Source organism: Rhinatrema bivittatum, chromosome 10 (genome assembly GCF_901001135.1).
Source record: "Rhinatrema bivittatum chromosome 10, aRhiBiv1.1, whole genome shotgun sequence".
Taxonomy (NCBI): Eukaryota; Metazoa; Chordata; class Amphibia; order Gymnophiona; family Rhinatrematidae; genus Rhinatrema; species Rhinatrema bivittatum.
This window is the reverse complement of record NC_042624.1, coordinates 93,888,243-93,906,750: the sequence shown is the minus strand read 5'-3', so window position 1 is coordinate 93,906,750 and position 18,508 is coordinate 93,888,243. Positions and strand designations below refer to the sequence as shown.

Below are 18,508 nucleotides of genomic sequence, written 5' to 3'. Positions count from 1 at the left end.
ATACTTGTATCATAAAATATTTTTTGCCATTCCATTCTTACTGGGAAAACTCTTGATGAATCTAGTTTGTTTCATTATGATTCTGTTACAGTTCCTTTCTTTTTAACTCTTTATTTATATTTTCAAAATAACATACAACATACGTTCTTGTAAGGAAAATAAGCTATCCATATAATAAGAAATCCTTCAGATAAGGAAAGAACACAAGAAATGATTACAGTATTGTTATGTTTTTGTAAGAATGTGAACCCCGGGCTGAGGTGAGAGGTGTCTCCGCCCACAGGGAGGAGCACTGAGGGCCTCACTGTCGGTAGGCGCGGTCTCAATGGCATAGGACACAGCTAGAGATGGAGACTTTATAATGAAGGAAGGAAAGCAGAGCCCGCTGAGCAGGAGATGAAAAAAAAAAGTACAGTTCTGAGCAAAGAGATATACCCAGGATACCTCTGATGTGAAGATCTGGTAGTGGTCCGCGGAGCGGGCTATGCCAAGAAGTTCCTTCTGAAGTGTAGCAGTACTTCAGATGTGTAGATCCGGTAGTGGCCCGCGGAGCGGGGTACCTCAAGGATGTCTGTTCAGAGGTGATGATGATGATGCTATCTGAGGTGCAGGAACTTGAAGAAGATCCTGTAGTGGATGAGGCACCAACCTGCAGCGCAGGTATACTGGAGCGACTCCTACTGAGAAGGCATGGTAGTGGCCCGAGGCATGGGGTATACCGCAAAGAGTCTTCAGTAGGGAAGATGTCGTAGAGATTCGTAGTAAGGTACTCACAGGATATGGTTCCAGGAGAGTGTCCAGAGAAGCGGGACAGGTAGCGGTCCAAGGCAGGAAGGCCCTCCGAGGAGCGGATAGCCAGCACCAATTTCCAGCACTTAAACAGTAACCACCTTACCTAAGAAAAGGCAACACTGAAAATATTACATCAGGCCTTAAGACACCAATACATCTCCTATTAGGAAAATGGACGAAGTCAGGCTGCTATAGAGCCCTACACAGAAACTACATGCCAGCAGAAAACCTCACCTAAACCACGTGCTGACCCTCACCTAACAAAGAATAAAGAGACTAAAACACATAACTAGAAGCATGCAGACAAAAACTGAATTGGAAACTGCAACAAGCCAGAGTCTTTTATGCAGTATAATAAAGGGAAAAAAGAAACATCACCCATCCTTATAAAACAAATCAAGAAATATAAAATCAATAGCAGTAAAACCATACTAACAAAAAGAACAGATTATTTTGAAACAGCTGATGAGTGGAATATCCAATAATTAAAAACTCATAAAAAATTCCTAGATACCAATAAAATATTTCAAAATAGACACAAAGACCCAGTAATGAAAAATAAGGATACAAATTTTTTTTTGCTCTGCATACCTGGGAACATTTGATATCCAGGTGTCCTGAGATTGTTTTGAATTAGCAGGAGGAGGGGTGGTTTGCTTGGAACGTTCTCCTCTCTCAATCACATACCAGCTCTCTCTCTCACACTGGCTCTCAATTACACACCTTTACACACATGCTCTCAGTCACTCACATATACACATGCTTTTTCTCTCATTTATATAGGCTCTTAAATACACACTTACATGCTGTCTATCTTTTCAGGCTTACACACACAGGCTTTCAATCACACACATACATGCTATCTTTTTCTCTCACACACAGACTCATTCACATGCTTACAAACATGCTCTCTCTTTCTCTCATTTACACATAGGCTCTCAGTCACATACTCAAATGCTCCCTCTCCTAAACCAGCTTTCAATCACACACAGACACACATGCTCTCTCTCTTACTTATACACACAGGCTCTTAATCATACATACACATGATCTCTCTCACACACAAAGGATCTCAATCATACACACATAGTCTTTCACACAAACAGGTTTTCAATCACAAACTTACACATACAGGTTCCCAATCGTAAACTTACATTCATGCTCTCTCTCTCACAGGCAGGCTCTCAATCACAGACATACTCTCTTTCACATATACAGGCTCTCAGTCATTCACATACATGCTATCTCACTCACACACACACAAAGGATCTCAAACACACATGCTTGCTTGCTCATTCACTCTCCCTCCCTCCCTCATATAGAAACATAGAAACATAGAAATGACGGCAGAAGAAGACCAAACGGCCCATCCAGTCTGCCCAGCAAGCTTCACATTTTTTCTCATACTTATCTGTTTCTCTTAGCTCTTTGGTTCTATTTCCCTTCCACCCCCACCATTAATGTAGAGAGCAGAACTAGTGGCAGCAGCACCCTCCTCCCAACCCTAACCTCCTTCATTTTCAGCCCCTGCGGAGCAAGGAGTCCCATCGGCTGCGGGGGTTGACGTTCTTCATTTTTCTCTGAGCCGCGCTGCTCATTCCTCCAGCCACGCCTCTCTTCTGTTCTTCGGGCCGATGCTGACTACACTAGTATGGTCTCTTCCCGCGCATGTGGTCTCTTCCCGCGCACGCACCCGCTGCTCACCACTTCCTCTTCCGGGCCGCGGTGGGGGGCGGGAAGAAGAGACCATGCTGGTGCCGCTGACTCCAGCTGTTCTGCTGCGTTCCGCCCGGGCTGACAGCATTTTAAGTCCGGGCGGAGGAGGACTGGTGAGCAGCGGGGGACCGGGAAGTATGGCGACACACCTGCGTGTTCTTGGTTACACACTGGTGTGTCGCGATACACCGGTTGAGAACCACTGTGTTAGAGTATGGAAAGTTATTGAGTCTTGGTGTTTGGACTGTGAGGTTGCGCCTATCTGAGCCTCGGTGTCTGATATTCTGTGTTTTTTACAATCTGGCCTTTATAAAGGGTTGTCATGTAGTTCTCTCAGAGTACAGATTGTGGCACTTGGTTGTTTGCGTGGTGGTGTAGCATTAGCGGCACATCCAGATGTAGTTTGATTTCTCAAGGGAGCAAAACACTTGCATCCTCTGCTTCGGCATCCTTATCTGTCGTGGAGTTTGAATTTAGTCCTCACTGCCCTTTGCTCGATGCCTTTTGAGCCTTTGAAGAGATCGACTCTACCTTAAAGGTGATTTTTCTGGTGGTCATTACTTCGGCTCATAGGATATCGAAACTCCAGGTTTTTTTCCTGTAGGGAACCCTTTTTGTAGATTTCGGACTCTGGCATTTCTTTAAGGACGGTTCTGTCTTTCTTGCCGAAAGTGGTTTCCTCTTTTCATGTCAACCAATCGGTGGAGCTGCCGGCCTTCACGGACTTAAACCATTCGGATCCTTTGGCTAGCGACTTGCGGAAGCTTGACGTTCGCAGAGCTTTGCTGCGTTACCTTGAGGTTGCCAATGAGTTTCGTGTGACTGACCATCTTTTTGTGCTGTGGAACGGTCCTAAACGAGGACAGCAGGCATCCAAAGCTACTATAGCTCGTTGGCTAAAGGAGGCTATTAGTTCGGCCTATCTCCTTCATGGTAGATCCCTTCCTACAGATCTGTGTGCCCACTCTATATGTTCACAAGCGGCATCTTGAGCAGAGTGTCAGATGGTATCACTGCAGGAAATTTGCAGGGCGGCTACGTGGAAATCTCTGCATACTTTTGCGAGACATTACAGATTGGATGTCCAGGCTCCACTTTCAGGAGGATTTGGAGAGGGAGTGCTTCGAGCGGGCCTCTCCGGATCCCATCCCAGGTAAGAAAGCTCTGGTACATCCCAGGAGTCTGGACTGATCCGGGTACGTACAGGGAAAGGAAAATTAGTTTCTTACCTGATAATTTTCGTTCCTGTAGTACCACGGATCAGTCCAGAGTCCCGACCATCAGAGACAAGGAAGAACGGGAGAGTCCGCTCGGTTCTTATCTATTGCGTTATTTCAGATTCACAGAGATTTTTAATGTTTTGTCCTCAAGTGGTTTTTTCAAGGTTCAGGTCCCAGGAAGGTTCAGTGGACCAGTTTGTTTCTTTTATTATATATAGTTATGATGGTTTTGAGAGTTCCATTCTGCTTTGACATTGAGTAATACTGCCGGACTGTAGGTGGCACCATTCTATTTATTATGGTAACTGCTCTGTCTCCATCTGCTAGAGGGGGGGGCCAAACCCAGGAGTCTGGACTGATCCGTGGTACTATAGGAACAAAAATTATCAGGTAAGAAACTAATTTTCCTTTAGTGGTGTTTTGGATGTATGTAGAAGAGTGAGTGGATTCAAAGATGACCCTAAAGTTATGGGATGAGGCACCTGGGAGGATGACAATGTTATCTGCAGAAATAGAGAAAGGGGGAAGTGGGTTGGGAGGGAGAGGAAGCTAAGAAAGTCTTTCTTGGCCAAGTTAAAGGTGGTGATGGAACATCCAACCAGAATGACAGACAAGCAGACTGAGATTTAGGATTGGATTCCTGATAAAATTTCCAGTTTAGAGAGGTAAATCTTCGAATGATCATCATAAAGATGGTGTTGAAAGCCATGGCAGGAGAAGTGCTCCAAGTGAATCAAAGAACGCCAAGGGAAATAATTTAGGGAGAGGAGAAACATAGAAATGACGGCAGAAGAAGACCAAACGGCCCATCCAGTCTGCCCAGCAAGCTACGCACTTTATCCATTTTTATTTCCCTTTTTCTCTCTCCCACCTGTTACTATTGGCTTCCAGTACCCTCCAGCCCTAATTCCCCTCCACCCCACCACCAATTTAGAGAGCAGCGCCGTATCTGCATCCAAGTGACATCCAGCTCAATTAGGGGTAGCAACTGCTGTAACAAGCAGGCCACACCCTTGCCCCATACTCTTACCCACCCCTGTTATTATTTTTTGTTTGTTTTTTTATTTTTTTTTTTTGAGATAGCAGCCCTCCATCCTTCTGCTCCGTGAAGGTGGAACAATAACTACTGGCCACTGGCATCCCGCTCCGTGAATGCCTCTGTGGCTACTGCCACTCCGTGCAGTGTTTGAATGCCTCTGTGGCTACTGCCGCTCCGTGCAGTGTTTTGCTGCCTCCACTTTATTCACGCCCTCTAGACTTGATGGATCCACAGTGTTTATCCCACGCCCCTTTGAAGTCCTTCACAGTTTTGGACTTCACCACTTCCTCCGGAAGGGCATTCCAAGCATCCACCACCCTTTCCGTGAAGAAATACTTCCACATTGGTTCTTAGTCTTCCTCCCTGGAGCCTCAGCTCGTGACCCCTGGTCCAGGACAGTCCTGACTCAATGGAAGAGGATCATTTTTTTTTCACTTATAAAATCAGTAAAATCATCAAATTGTAAACAAGAAAATAAATGTATCTTGGACTTTAGTAGCATATCAAATATTTATTTATTTAGGAAGGTTTCTTTATTTATAGTTAAGCAGAATTCCACTTCCCTGTACGTATCCAGATCAGTCCAGACTGTGGGTTGAGCCTCCTTTCCAGCAGGTGGAGACAGACTAAAACTGAAAGGATATCCTATATGAGGACAGAGCCTATCCTGTAGCCCTTCAGTATTCGTCTGTCTCCAGCAGGTGTAGCAGCTCACCCTTCGGTCTCCTGCTCTAGGCTAGTCAGCCTTTTCTTTTCTTTATGGATCAAGCAAGTACTTATTCCTTAGGGATCTAGTGTGATCTTCTTCCTGTAAAAAAACAAAAACAAAACTCTGACAGGGAGTTGTAGTTTTTCTTTGGTGCAGGAGACGGTCCCGTCTCCTGGCTCTTGCCGGACTCAGGGGGGCTTTGCCCCTTGTGCACTGCATAGCCTGAGTCCGTAGCCGCTTCCAGGTGTGGGGACCGAGTCTGGTGATCCAGGTCTAGTCTCCCCCTCCTCTGGCTGCCGAAGGGGCTTAGTTCCCCACTGCTGTGCTCAGTCTGTATAAAAAAAAAAACAAAAACCCAGTTAAAAGTATTCAAAGTGCTTTTTAACTTACCTTACAGCAGTATACCCATTTTGTTTTTCATTTTGGTCTTCAGAGGGCTTCAACCGGCAGCCAGAAAGGCAGGAGTCAGCAGGATTCCCCCCTGCTTCACTCCGGGCCTGCAAGCTGCCAATCAAACTTTTTTTTTTCTGCAGTTTTTTTCTTCAGAGCAGCTCTCTTTATGCCAAGGCAGGCTGCCTGCCTCTCCTGTGGTCAGCCCTTGTCGCGATTTTCGCAAGAGGGCCTCTATTCTGCTTGCTTGCCGGGTGGGGAAGGTCCCTCCTTGGCAGGGCAGGCAAATTTAGTCCGGGGATCGAGTCCCCACAGCATGGCCAGGCCGAGTTTTCAGCGGCTCTGTTTTCAGAGCTGCCTGGGGCTGGGGGGCCGATTTCTTTCTTAGTCTCCCCCGATTTGAGCCCCACCCGGGAAATCTAGGGCCCGTTTTTCAACGGAATTTGTCCTCCTGCATAAATCCTATTAGGCAGCCTGCAGGAGGAGGAGGAAGGTCCCCCCCTTGACCCCCGCTCCGCGCCGTTGACTGTTGGCCCGGCTGCGGAGCCCCCGGGGCCTATTCGGATGCGGGTGGTCCCTGGGGTGACCCCCCGGTGGACCCGGTACTCTCGGATCCTGACGCCTCCCTTGATGCAGAGGGTACCCTTCCTTCCCTGGAAGGGGACAACCCCAGGGTCCTACGGATGTTCCGCAGGGAGGAGCTGAAACCCCTCATCCCTTTTGTCCTCCAGGAATTGGGATTGGAGGGGCCCCCCGCGGATACCCTTACGGCCTCTTTGCCTAAAGATATGGATCCGGTCCTGGCGGGACTCAGGCCTCCGGCTACCGCCTTCCCTTTTCATCCCATGCACAAGCTGTTGCTCCTTCGGGAATGGGAGGCTCCTGAAGTGGGCCTCCGGGTGGCGCGGGCCATGGATAAGCTCTACCCTCTCCCGGAGGAGTGTTTGGAAATTTTAAAAAATCCCTCCTTGAACTCCTCCGTCTCTGCAGTCACCAAACATACCACCATCCCTGTGGAGAGATCGACGGCCCTGAAAGACGCCCAGGACCACAAGCTCGAGGTACATATGAAGCGCATTTTTGATGTCTTGGCGCTGGGGGTTCGTGCGACTTTTAGCAGCAGTCCCATGCTATGGGCAGGTCTCAGGTGGGTTCAACAGTTACTCTGCAACCAGGACCTCCCGTCGGCAGAGGCGGAACAGGCTGAGCGTCTCGAAGCCGTAGTCGCTTATGGGGCTGATGCTCTCTGCGACCTCATTCGCGTTCAGTGTAAGGCGATGGCCTCGTCGGTCTCCGCCAGACGACTCCTCTGACTGCGCAATTGGTCGGCCGATCTGTCCTCCAAGGCCCAACTGGGCACGTTGCCTTTCAAAGGTAAGCTCCTTTTGGTGAGGACCTCTAGAAGCTTATGGATTCCTTGGGGGACAGTAAGGTCCATAAGCTCCCGGAGGACCGTCCGAGGCCATCCCGGATGATGGCCTCGGACGAGAGGGTGTAAAAGGATTTACACCCTCTCATCCTCGCTTCCGGGGTCAGAGACAGTATACCCCTCGCGGCCAGGGTGGCTCCTCGAGGGGTTATTCTTCTCGCTCTCAGACTTGGTCGCAGCCCTTTCGTGGGCGTCGTCCCTTTCACGAGGGCCAGCCCGTGCGCTCCACCCCCAAGCCGGCCACCCAATGAAGTTCACTTGGCTCATTCCTCAGTCCCCTTCCTCGGCGGTCGCCTCTCCCTGTTTTTCGAGGAATGGGTCAAAATCACGTCGGACCAGTGGGTCCTTGACATTATCAGAGACGGGTACGCCTTCGAAATTGTTCGCGACCTACCGGATCTTTTTCTTTTTTCCCCATGCGGGCGGTCCAAGCGGGAAGTGGTGGAGCAAACCCTCGCCAAGCTCCTGAGTTTGGGCGCGGTGGGCCCGGTTCCGGAGAAGGAGCTTGGCGCAGGCCAGTATTCTATTTACTTCGTCGTCCCCAAGAAGGACGGATCTTTTCATCCGATCTTAGACCTCAAAAGAGTCAAACGGGCCCTCAAGATCCTGTATTTCCACTTGGAAACCCTGCTAGCGGTTATCGCTGCTGTTCGCCCTGGAGAGTTCCTCGCCTCGCTCGACCTGACAGAGGCGTATTTCCATATTCCGATTCACCGCGATTACCAGAAGTATCTTCGCTTCCATGTCCTCAATCAGGATTTCCAGTTTCAGGCGCTCCCCTTTGGCCTCGCGACCACACCTCACACATTCACCAAGGTCATGGTGGTGGTGGTGGCGGCTCTCCGCAGGGAAGAAATTCTTGTTCACCCCTACCGGGACGACTGGCTCGTGCGGGCCAAGTCGGAGGCTCTTTGTCGGCAGGCGGTGGATCGCGTGTTGGCTCTCCTCGCGTCTCTCGGGTGGATAGTGAATTTTTCCAACAGCAACCTTCAGCCCTCCCAGGAATTGAGTTCCTGAGAGCCCACTTCGACACCCGGGTGGGCAAGGTCTTCTTGCTGCGTGCGAGGGTTCTCAAGTTGATCGACCAGATTCAGAATCTGATCTCGCTACCTCTTCCGACGGCCTGGGACTACCTACAGGTCCTGGGATCCATGGCGTCCACCATCGACCTAGTCCCCTGGGCTTTTGCTCATATGCGACCGTTGCAGAAAGCTTTGCTATCCCGTTGGCAGCCGTTGTCGGAACAGTTTCACATAGTCCTCCCGTTCTTTGACTCTACAGTCGCCGACTTGCAGTGGTGGCTTTCCCTTCCTCATCTCCTACAGGGAATGCCTCTCCAAGCCCCACAGTGAACGATAGTAACCACGGACGCCAGTCTTTCGGGCTGGGGTGCGGTCTGTCTTTCCCAGTCCACCCAGGGGATTTGGTCGACAGCTCAGTCTCTCTGGCACATCAATCGATTGGAGACTCGAGCAGTGCTCTTGGCCCTTCAGGAGTTTCTCCCCCTCATCCGTGGCAAAGCGGTGAGGGTTCTGTCTGACAACTCCACCACAGTGGCTTACATCAATCGTCAAGGGGGCACCTGCAGTCCACTGGTGGCCCTAGAAACCAGCCGTCTCTTCGCCTGGGCCGAGCGACATCTGCAGTGCCCGGCGGCCTCCCACATCGCGGGCAAGGAGAATGTTCAGGCCGATTTTCTCAGTCGTCAGTTGCTCGATCTGGGGGAGTGGGAACTCTCGGCCGCGGCCAATGATCTGATCATCGACTGGTGGGGTCCCCCCCCACCTGGACCTCATGGCGACCCTCCGCAATGCCAAGGCAAATTGGTTCTTCAGCCGCTGGAGGGAGCACGGCTCGGAGGGCATGGATACTCTAGGTCTCCCCTGGCCAGCGGACATCCTTCTGTATGTGTTCCCCCCCCCTCCCGGCCCCTGGTGGGGAAAGTTCTCAGAAGAATAGAACTCCATCGGGGACCTGTGGATCTGGTAGCACCCGAGTGGCCGCGCAGGCCGTGTTTCGCGGATCTTGTCAACCTGGCAACGGACGGACCTCTGCGGCTAGGCCACCTTCCTCGGCTTCTCCAGCAGGGGCCTATATTTTTCGACCAGGCCGATCGCTTCTGTCTAGCGGCCTGGCTTTTGAACAGCGACGCCTGAGGCGTAAGGGCTACAAGGAAGAGGTCATCTCCACCTTGCTGCGGGCCCGAAAGCAGTCGACTTCTCTGGCTTACGTGCGTATCTGGAAGGTTTTTGAATCTGTGCGGAGTCAGGTCTCTCAGCGCGCTCCGCCCCGGTCTCGTTGGTCCTTTCTTTTCTCCAGACAGGGCTTTCCAAGGGGCTTTCTTTTAGTTCTCTGCGCGTACAAGTTTCAGCTCTCGGCTCTCTCCTGGGTCGGGTAGAAGGCCATTCCTTAGCGGGACATCCGGACGTGATTCGGTTCTTGAAGGGCATCAAGCACCTACGTCCACCTTATCGGTCCACTTATCCGTCGTGGAGTCTTAACCTGGTCCTCTGGGCCCTCTGTGTGGCTCCGTTCGAGCCTCTCCGTCGCGCTAAGCTAAGGGATCTTACGCTCAAGACTGTCTTCTTCGTCTCTATCTCCTCTGCTCTCCGGATCTCCGAGATCCAAGCATTGTCCTGTCGGGAACCCTTTTTGCGTTTTTCCAATTCCGGGGTATCCCTCAAGACGGTCCCTTCCTTCTTACCAAAGGTTGTTTCTAACTTCCATGTCAACCAGTCAGTGGGACTCCCTGCGTTTTCTCCAGAGGAGATTGTGGGTATGGCTGGGGGTGATCTCCATAAGCTAGATGTCAAACGAGTTCTACTTCGCTGTCTCCAGGTCACCAATGACTTTCGGGTCTCAGATCATCTTTTATTTATTTATTTATTATTTATTTATTATTTATGATTTTTCAGAATTACAGATAAGTGAAATAACTTCAATTCAATTATCACTAAGATGAAACTTCAAATTTCAACAAACTGTCTAAACATCATTCAATTGTTATAATTTCAAACAATTTGTTAATTAGCCAAAACTCTAATTACATATAGTCTAGTTGAAATATAAGAATTAACTATTTCAAAATTCTTTTATATCCTCAAGGAATCATATTTAAACCTGAGACTACAGGACTGAAATCAAGAGGAAAATAATAACAAGAACTTTCTTAAATTATAATTAAATTAACACAATTCAGCTGATTCCAAATTTTTACCTGAACACTAGGTATCCACTGGGGAAGAGGTTACTGGTTCACGTGCTTCTACAAATAAACGTAACTGTTCTATCTGAGTGAACAAAAAGGACTCAGTTCCTCTCTTTATAGAGCAACGACACGGATACTTCAACAAAAAAGAGAACCCCAAAGAGATTACTTTTGATCTAAATTCAAGAAACTGACGTCTTTTATTTCGGGTAATAGGAGCTAGATCTGGAAAGATCTTAACATCTTGTCCGCAATAAGAAGTAGGAAACTTCTGAAAGTATACTTTCATTAATTTACTTATATCTGAGGTGGTAATAAATGAAACAATTAAAGTTTCTCTATCTAATACTTGCAAGGAAGAATTCTCCAAAAAACTTGTTAAATTTGCTGGGATAGATGGAATAATTGCTGGGGTTCTCTTTTTCACAAAAAAAACAGGAATTTATAGACAACATGTTATTATTTTCTTCAGAGAAACCAAGAACCTCAGCTAAATACCTCTTGAAAGAGACAAAGGTAATTTCACCAGCAATTTTAGGAAAATTAACAACCCGTACGTTAAGGTGTCTAATATTATTTTCCAATATTTCTAGCCTTTTGGAACAGGCTAGTTGATCTTTAACCAGACTGTTATTCAAACTTTGCATAGATTTTACATTAATTTCAACCTGTTCTATTCTATTAACTGCTTCCATTATTTGTTTCTGTATTCCCTGAAATTGTTGCTGCAAATTTGAGGAAACTGAGTCTAATTTCCCTTCTAGTCTATCAATAGAGGCACTTAAGCCATTCACCAAGTCCCAGATTGTACCCAGTGTTACCGTCTCTGGCCTAGTTGCCTTAGGCCTCGCTCCCTCTGGATATTCAGTGTGGAGGGTTCCATGATGTTGATTTATAGAAGATCCAACTTCCTCCTCCTCCTCTGAGTCCAGCACGGAAATAGCTCCTTCAGATGTTAGGAGTCGCTCCTCCTCTGAAGTAGATGGTATAACAGCTACTCCGTTTACACCGCGTTGAGCGGGGGGGCGGACGTGCATCAGGGCTTAGAGAGGCTTCATCCAGGGGAGCCCCTTGTTCTCCTACCTTGGGGCTTCCAACGGTTTCACCAGCACTCTCCTTTTCCAGCTGAGTCATAAAGCGGTCAATTTCTAATTGAAGAAGGGGGGGCAAAGGGTCGGAGGGAAAGACCCTTACCTTCCCCTTTCTTTTGGGTGGCATAATTCAAGAAGAAATCTGGCCGTTTTAACTTGTGCTATAACCAAAGTTCAAAGTCTCAGGATTAGGAGAAAATAGCAGGGCCTCCCCTCAAAATCCGGCAAAGCTGGACTAAGCCGTGCGCACCCCTTAGGCGCGCACGGCTTGGCAGTGCGCCGCTGCCACGCCGCTTTTGAGGTGTGCTTCGGCTCCTCCCTCTCACTTCCGGCTTGGGGGAGGTAGGTGACCCGACCGCTTCGGAGCCCAGCGATTCTGCCTCCTCGATGTCTCTTACCGCCTCGCCGCTTTTGAGGCGTGCTTTGGCTCCTCCCTCTCACTTCCGGCTTGGGGGAGGTAGGTGACCCGGCCGCTTCGGAGCCCAACAATTCTGCCTCCTCCTCAGATCATCTTTTTGTCCTTTGGAGTGGGCCCAATCGGGGTAAGCCGGCTTCTAAGACCACTATTGCGCGGTGGTTGAAGGAAGCGATCTCCTCGGCCTATCTTTGCCAAGGTCTGGTGGTTCCCGAGGGCCTTAAGGCTCATTCATTGCGCTCTCAAGGTACTTCCTGGGCAGAGAGTCAATCTGTCTCTCCGCAGGAGATTTGCAGGGCCGCCACTTGGACGTCCTTGCATACTTTTGCTCGACACTACCGTCTGGATGTGCAAGCTCCGGTTTTTGGTTGTTTTGGGCGGCAAGTGCTTCGAGCGGGACTGTCTCTCCCACCTGGTTTAGGGAAGCTTTGGTACATCCCACAGTCTGGACTGATCCGGGTACGTACAGGGAAAGGAAAATTAGTTCTTACCTGTTACTTTTCGTTCCTGTAGTACCACGGATCAGTCCAGACGCCCTTCCCTGTCTGTCTTTATTTCTGTCCTCTCGAAGCTTGTTTTTTGCAGATTCTAATACTTCATTTTTGTGCAAGAATACTGAGTGATTACACCGGAAGCCTTGGTCGTTTTGAATACCAAGTATATGCAAGAGCGTATAGTTATACCATGTTTCTTACATTGTTCTACAGTTGCTCCTTTGAGCTTTATGGTTACTTGGTTGATCCTATTCTGGTTTTGTTATTTTCTGCTTTGACAATGGTTATACTGAAGGGTTACAGGATAGGCTCTGTCCTCATATAGGATATCCTTTCAGTTTTAGTCAGTCTCCACCTGCTGGAAAGGAGGCGCAACCCACAGACTGGACTGATCCGTGGTACTACAGGAACGAAAAGTAACAGGTAAGAACTAATTTTCCTATATAATTACAGAACCATTCTGGTTTCATTAACAAGTTGTACATAAGATGTATACAGTGCTGCATTTTTCAAACAGTACAGCAAATCAAAATAGTGAATATTTACTAAATGTACTGTATAGCTTAAATGTTCTTATATAACTAAACTCTAGGTACTGGGTATTTACAGATTAATCACATGAATAGTTTCCAAATAAAGTTAATTAGTATGTGGACTTCATACCTGTAAAAAGTAACATTGTAATAATTATTTGTGATATATTTTTATATGTTGCTATTTGTAATCTGCTTAGAATGATTGTATTGATTAAGTGGATTATAAGAACTTGTTAAATAAATAAATATTGGTTCCACACACAGTTTCTCTAGAACCAAAATAAATTAAATTAGCTTTTTTATTTCAATTAATTTTTTCTTCCCTCATTATCCCACCCATGACGTCTATATCATTCAATAGCTTCAATATGGGGACAGCTGTGCAGAAGCAATCAGTTAGCCTATAGGATTTCAGGCTTTTGGGTAGTGAGCAATGGCTCTGAAACAATTTTTTTTTCTTCCAGTTTTTCAGAAGCTTCCAACTTGTTCCACTTGACTCGGTCAATAAACAGGATAACTATAATCTAAACCAGGTTTACATTTCTCTTGTTTTTGAATTGTATTATAGTTATTTCAAGATTTTTGGATACAGAACATCTTCTTTCAAATCTTGTGCAAATTCCGAAGCAGGACACAGTAAGTTTTGAAATATGTCATGACTAAGTACTATAATAATAAGTCATTGTACTACAGAAATGCCAATTCAAAAGGGGAGGTCACACAAAATGTGATTTTTACTTTATATTCTTTGGATAGCATCTAAACTGGAGCTATAAACTTCTTTTATGTTGCCGTTTTATTTGGTCGGACTTATTCATCTCCTACATCTTGTTTAGCTCCCTTTTTTCTTTCTCAGAGCATTATCGGTAATTTTCTAATTTTAATGAGGTAAGTTCAATGTCATTTAATTCTATTTTCTATTTCTTTGTTAAACTTTGTTAAAGTTTAAAAGTTAACATATATTATAAGAGCAATCATTGGAAGGGCATGTCAACCCTTGCAAATGTTATCATTTATGGAAAAATACAGTATCCAGGCTCACAAAAATGATTATTATAAGAGGGTATTCATAATATATACTTCCACTCCCTGAACTGGTGAGGAAAAGGGAAAAGCATGAAACAAATTGGTACAGAAATGGCAAGTAGAAACAGACTATGGGGGTTATTTTCTAACCCTATCACACGTGAAAAGGGACTTTTCACACACGATACCTAGATCGGGGCAGAGTCGGGGCGGCGTCAGTACTGGAAGAGGAGGAGTTGGGGCATCGTCTGGGCGGACGCCGCGGAAACTTCGCTGATGGCGAAAAGGTAAGGCCCCTTATCACTGCCAGTAACATGCCCAATAGCACCACCTTTTACGATGGCGCTATTGGGTGCGAAAGCTGGCAGCGATAACATCGCGGTGGTGCGATCGCTGCCGGCTTTCGCAGGCCCGCCCCTCTAGCGCCGGGATTCACAACCCGGTGCGAAGAAAGAAAATCCAGGCGTATGCAAGCAAAAGTTGTGAATAACTAATAAGCAAATTAATATCAATAAATGGATATGTTGACTGAAATGTGGAAGAGAATTGGTGGTTTTAACTGTTATGACGTGAGGTAATTTAATGACAATAGTTATTGGTTAGGTTATATGCCAATAAAAAGAATTATACAAAAATAAATGAATAAATGATAAACAGAATTGAGACAGAATGACGTTCATGGGTACATGTTAAAGTTGAATTAAACAAATCAAAAGGCTGAGTTAGACCATTAATACATGATGAAGTTAAATTGTTGCTCTGAAACCACTAGCTTTGAGAATTAGTTCATACATAAAGTAACTGAAACAATTAATTAATTCTCATAGATGAAAAAAATTGATTTTTTAGCTAATTAACGTATCAGTAAGAAAAAAAAATATTTTTTTGCCACATAAAATGAATTGTCACAATCAAGGAAAGAGTTCCTGCTAATCTGTAAATTTGTGCATCAGTTAGTAGAAAGTATTAGCTCATAAATTTTGCCAAAAGAAAATAAACTGTTTGGTGCCCAGTTCATGAATATAGAAGTATTACCGATATTCTTCCTGATTTGACTCCAATGTGCCATACCAAAGGAGGGTAAAATCAGTCTACTACTCAAACTGTCCAGCTTTGTATAATAATGTTTTTTATGGCATAGAGGCTAAGATTTTGAAATCTGCTGTGAGAGCATAGGTAGATGCAAGACCACATGCAAGATCTTTGGAGAACGATGGCTAGCATAGAGGAAATGTGGGCTGGATGTGACTCCCAACTTTCTAAGTTTTCTGCAATTGCAAACTTATTTTTTTTTTTGTGATCATGTTCTGATAGATCATATTGTTAAGATCAAATCAAATTGCTAAAAGTGCAGCATACAAAGATAGCCTTGGTGAAAACTATTTCCTCTCTGGGATGAAAGTTGGGCTCAGAAGATATGACAAGATATACAAATTTGCATGTTATCAATTTTCTCCTTATGAGATGTTTTTTTTGGAAATAATAAAATATTCTCTATTTTTATTTCCCTGTACATACCGGATCAGTCCAGACTCCTGGGTTTTGCCTCCGTACCAGCAGATGGAGACAGAGCCAAACTTGTCAGGCTCCCCATATATACCAGGGTGCCACCCACAGCCTGTCAGTATAACTCTGTCTCCAGCAGATGGTCGGATGCCTAACCCACAGACTTGCCTGATTCAATTGGGTGTTAGTGTATAGGAGTAAGGGGGCTAGTTAGGTTTTGTTTATTCCTCTCTCCTTGCAGTAAAGTTAAAAAAAAAAAAAAAAAAGATATTTTGTTTTTTGTAGCAGGTTCTCCAGAGGATTGGGCCTGAGCCTCCCAGGGGGTTGCTAGGTCCCGAGGGGGCCATCCCCCCTGGTAGTAGGCTGCTGTGGCCTTGGGTCGAGGACCCTACAGGTGAGAACCGGCCCTGCCGGGGTGATACCGGGGAGCCTGGCTCACTCACCCCAACCAGGCCGCTTCAGCACCCGCCGGGGGACAGCATCGTTTCAAAAAAAAAAAAAAAAAGAGTGAGGTAAGTTTTTCTCGCGGCGGCAGCCCGGCGGCGCGGTTTGCATTTTTTTTGTTTCTCTTTCTGCTCCTTCCTGCCCGATCGTCGCGTCCTGCCCCGCGGATCGAGTTTTTTAATTTTTGAGTTTTCTTCAGTCGGCGGCGCGGCGCGGTCCGGCCCGGCATGCCACGTGGCGTGGCCTGTGTGGCCTGTGGGTCGGCGCGCGCGGCTCTCAAGGGATGGGATGGGTTCAGCCCGCATCCCTGGCGATGAAGGGACTTCGGGGGGCGCACGGGGGGTGGTGAGTAGGCGGATCGCGATGCCGGTCGCGCTCGGGGCCCCTCCAGTGGCGTTACCGAAGCAGCTGCAGACAAAGTGCAACAAGGGACGCCATTTTAGCGCTGGTCCCGCCGGTTGTCCTGAGTGCTTCAGAGTAGTTAAATCACAAGCAGATTGTGATAAATTGCAGGAAGACCTTGTGAGACTGGAAAACTGGGCACCCAAATGGCAGATGAAATTTAATGTGGATAAGTGCAAGGTGATGCATATAGGGAAAAATAACCCATGCTATAATTACACAATGTTGGGTTCCATATTAGGTGCTACACCCAAGAAAGAGATCTAGGCGTCATAGTGGATAACACATTGAAATCGTCGTTTCAGTGTGCTGCGGCAGTCAAAAAAGCAAACAGAATGTTGGGAATTATTAGAAAAGGAATGATGAATAAAACGGAAAATGTCATAATGCCTCTGTATCGCTCCATGGTGAGACCGCACCTTGAATACTGTGTACAATTCTGGTCGCCGCATCTCAAAAAAGATATAATTGCGATGGAGAAGGTACAGAGAAGGGCTACCAAAATGATAAGGGGAATGGAACAGCTCCGCTATGAGGAAAGACTAAAGAGGTTAGGACTTTTCAGCTTGGGAAGAGATGGCTGAGGGGGGATATGATAGAGGTGTTAAAATCATGAGAGGTCTAGAACGGGTAGATGTGAATCGGTTATTTACTCTTTCAGATAGTAGAAAGACTAGGGGGCACTCCATGAAGTTAGAATGGGGCACATTTAAAATTAATCGGAGAAAGTTCTTTTTTACTCAACGCACAATTAAACTCTGGAATTTGTTGCCAGAGGATGTGGTTAGTGCAGTTAGTATAGCTGTGTTTAAAAAAGGATTGGATAAGTTCTTGGAGGAGAAGTCCATTACCTGCTATAGAGAATAGCCACTGCCATTAGCAATGGTAACATGGAATAGACTTAGTTTTTGGGTATTTGCCAGGTTCTTATGGCCTGGATTGGCCACTGTTGGAAACAGGATGCTGGGCTTGATGGACCCTTGGTCTGACCCAGTATGGCATTTTCTTATGTTCTTATGCTTCGCCGCCCCCCACAGGGGGCAGAAAATCTCCGCCCTCCTTCTCTCCACAGCGCCCAGCTCCGTGAACAGTTTCTCCCGCGGGCCCTTTGAGGGAGGGAGCAGGGGACATCACAGGATCCAAGTCGGATGTCTCCTGCTTCTCTCTCCCCTCGGGGTTTATTTTGGCCATGCGTAGGGTGTTCGGGGCCCGTAAGTCTCACAGGCATACAACAGCGTCTCAGGAGAGTCCTGAAGGGGCCCACCCTGCTGGGATGGGACGCCCACGACGGGGGGCCACTACAGGACCTTTGCGGGCAAAGCGGGCTCTGAGGGCCCTCCCGCTACAGGACGCCTTTGATTTCTCAGAGGACACGTCGAACCAGGAGGATTTGGAGGGCCTGTCCCCACCCCCGAGGGGGGCAGAGGGAGACGGAGCCACGTCGCCAGGGACTAAGAGGCAGAGCCAGACTTCGGAGGGCGACGATCCCAGGGTCATCTGTCTCTTCTGCAGGGATGAACTGGGACCCCTCATACCAGCCGTCCTGGAGGAGTTAGGGACCGCTACTCCTCCAGAGGAGTCTAGGCTCGGTTCCATGGCTACGGTGTTGCTGGGGCTGAGCGGGCCCATACGACCTGTCCCTTCCATGTTTCAGCTACGGATTTGCTGTTTTGGGAATGGGACACACCGGATTTGGGATTAAGGTTCTCGAAGGTGATGGACAGGCTTTGCCCCTGCCGGAGGACGCCTTGGAATTCCTGCGAGTTCCCAAGACGGACGTAGCCGTGTCAGCGGTCACGAAGCGCACTTCCATACCGGTTCCGGGTACCACGGCTCTGAATGATCTCCAGGAGCAGAAGTCGGGGATCCAGTTGAAGAAGATCTTTCAAGTCTCGGCCCTAGGGGCCCGGGCAGCAATTTGCAGTACTTTCGCACTCAGAGCCGGTCTATGCTGGGTCCCACGACTCCTGGCCAATGAGGGCCTGTCGGAAGAGGAGGCTCACCAGGCCGGACGCCTAGAGGTGGCAGTGGTCTACAGTGCGGACACCCTGTATGATCTTTTGCGGACTTCTGCACGCATCATGATCTCTG

At 47.4% G+C, this 18,508-nt stretch overlaps 1 protein-coding gene across 1 annotated transcript in view; it reads left to right on the top strand.

The window, feature by feature from the left end:
• The window catches only part of MSH4 (mutS homolog 4), a 184,508-nt gene that overhangs the window by 52,500 nt on the left and 113,500 nt on the right, over positions 1 to 18,508 (top strand). Inside the window, exon 8 of the mRNA XM_029618699.1 lies at positions 13,608 to 13,675. Coding sequence (XP_029474559.1) covers positions 13,608 to 13,675 — 68 coding nt within the window. The remainder of the gene's footprint in view (positions 1 to 13,607; positions 13,676 to 18,508) is intronic.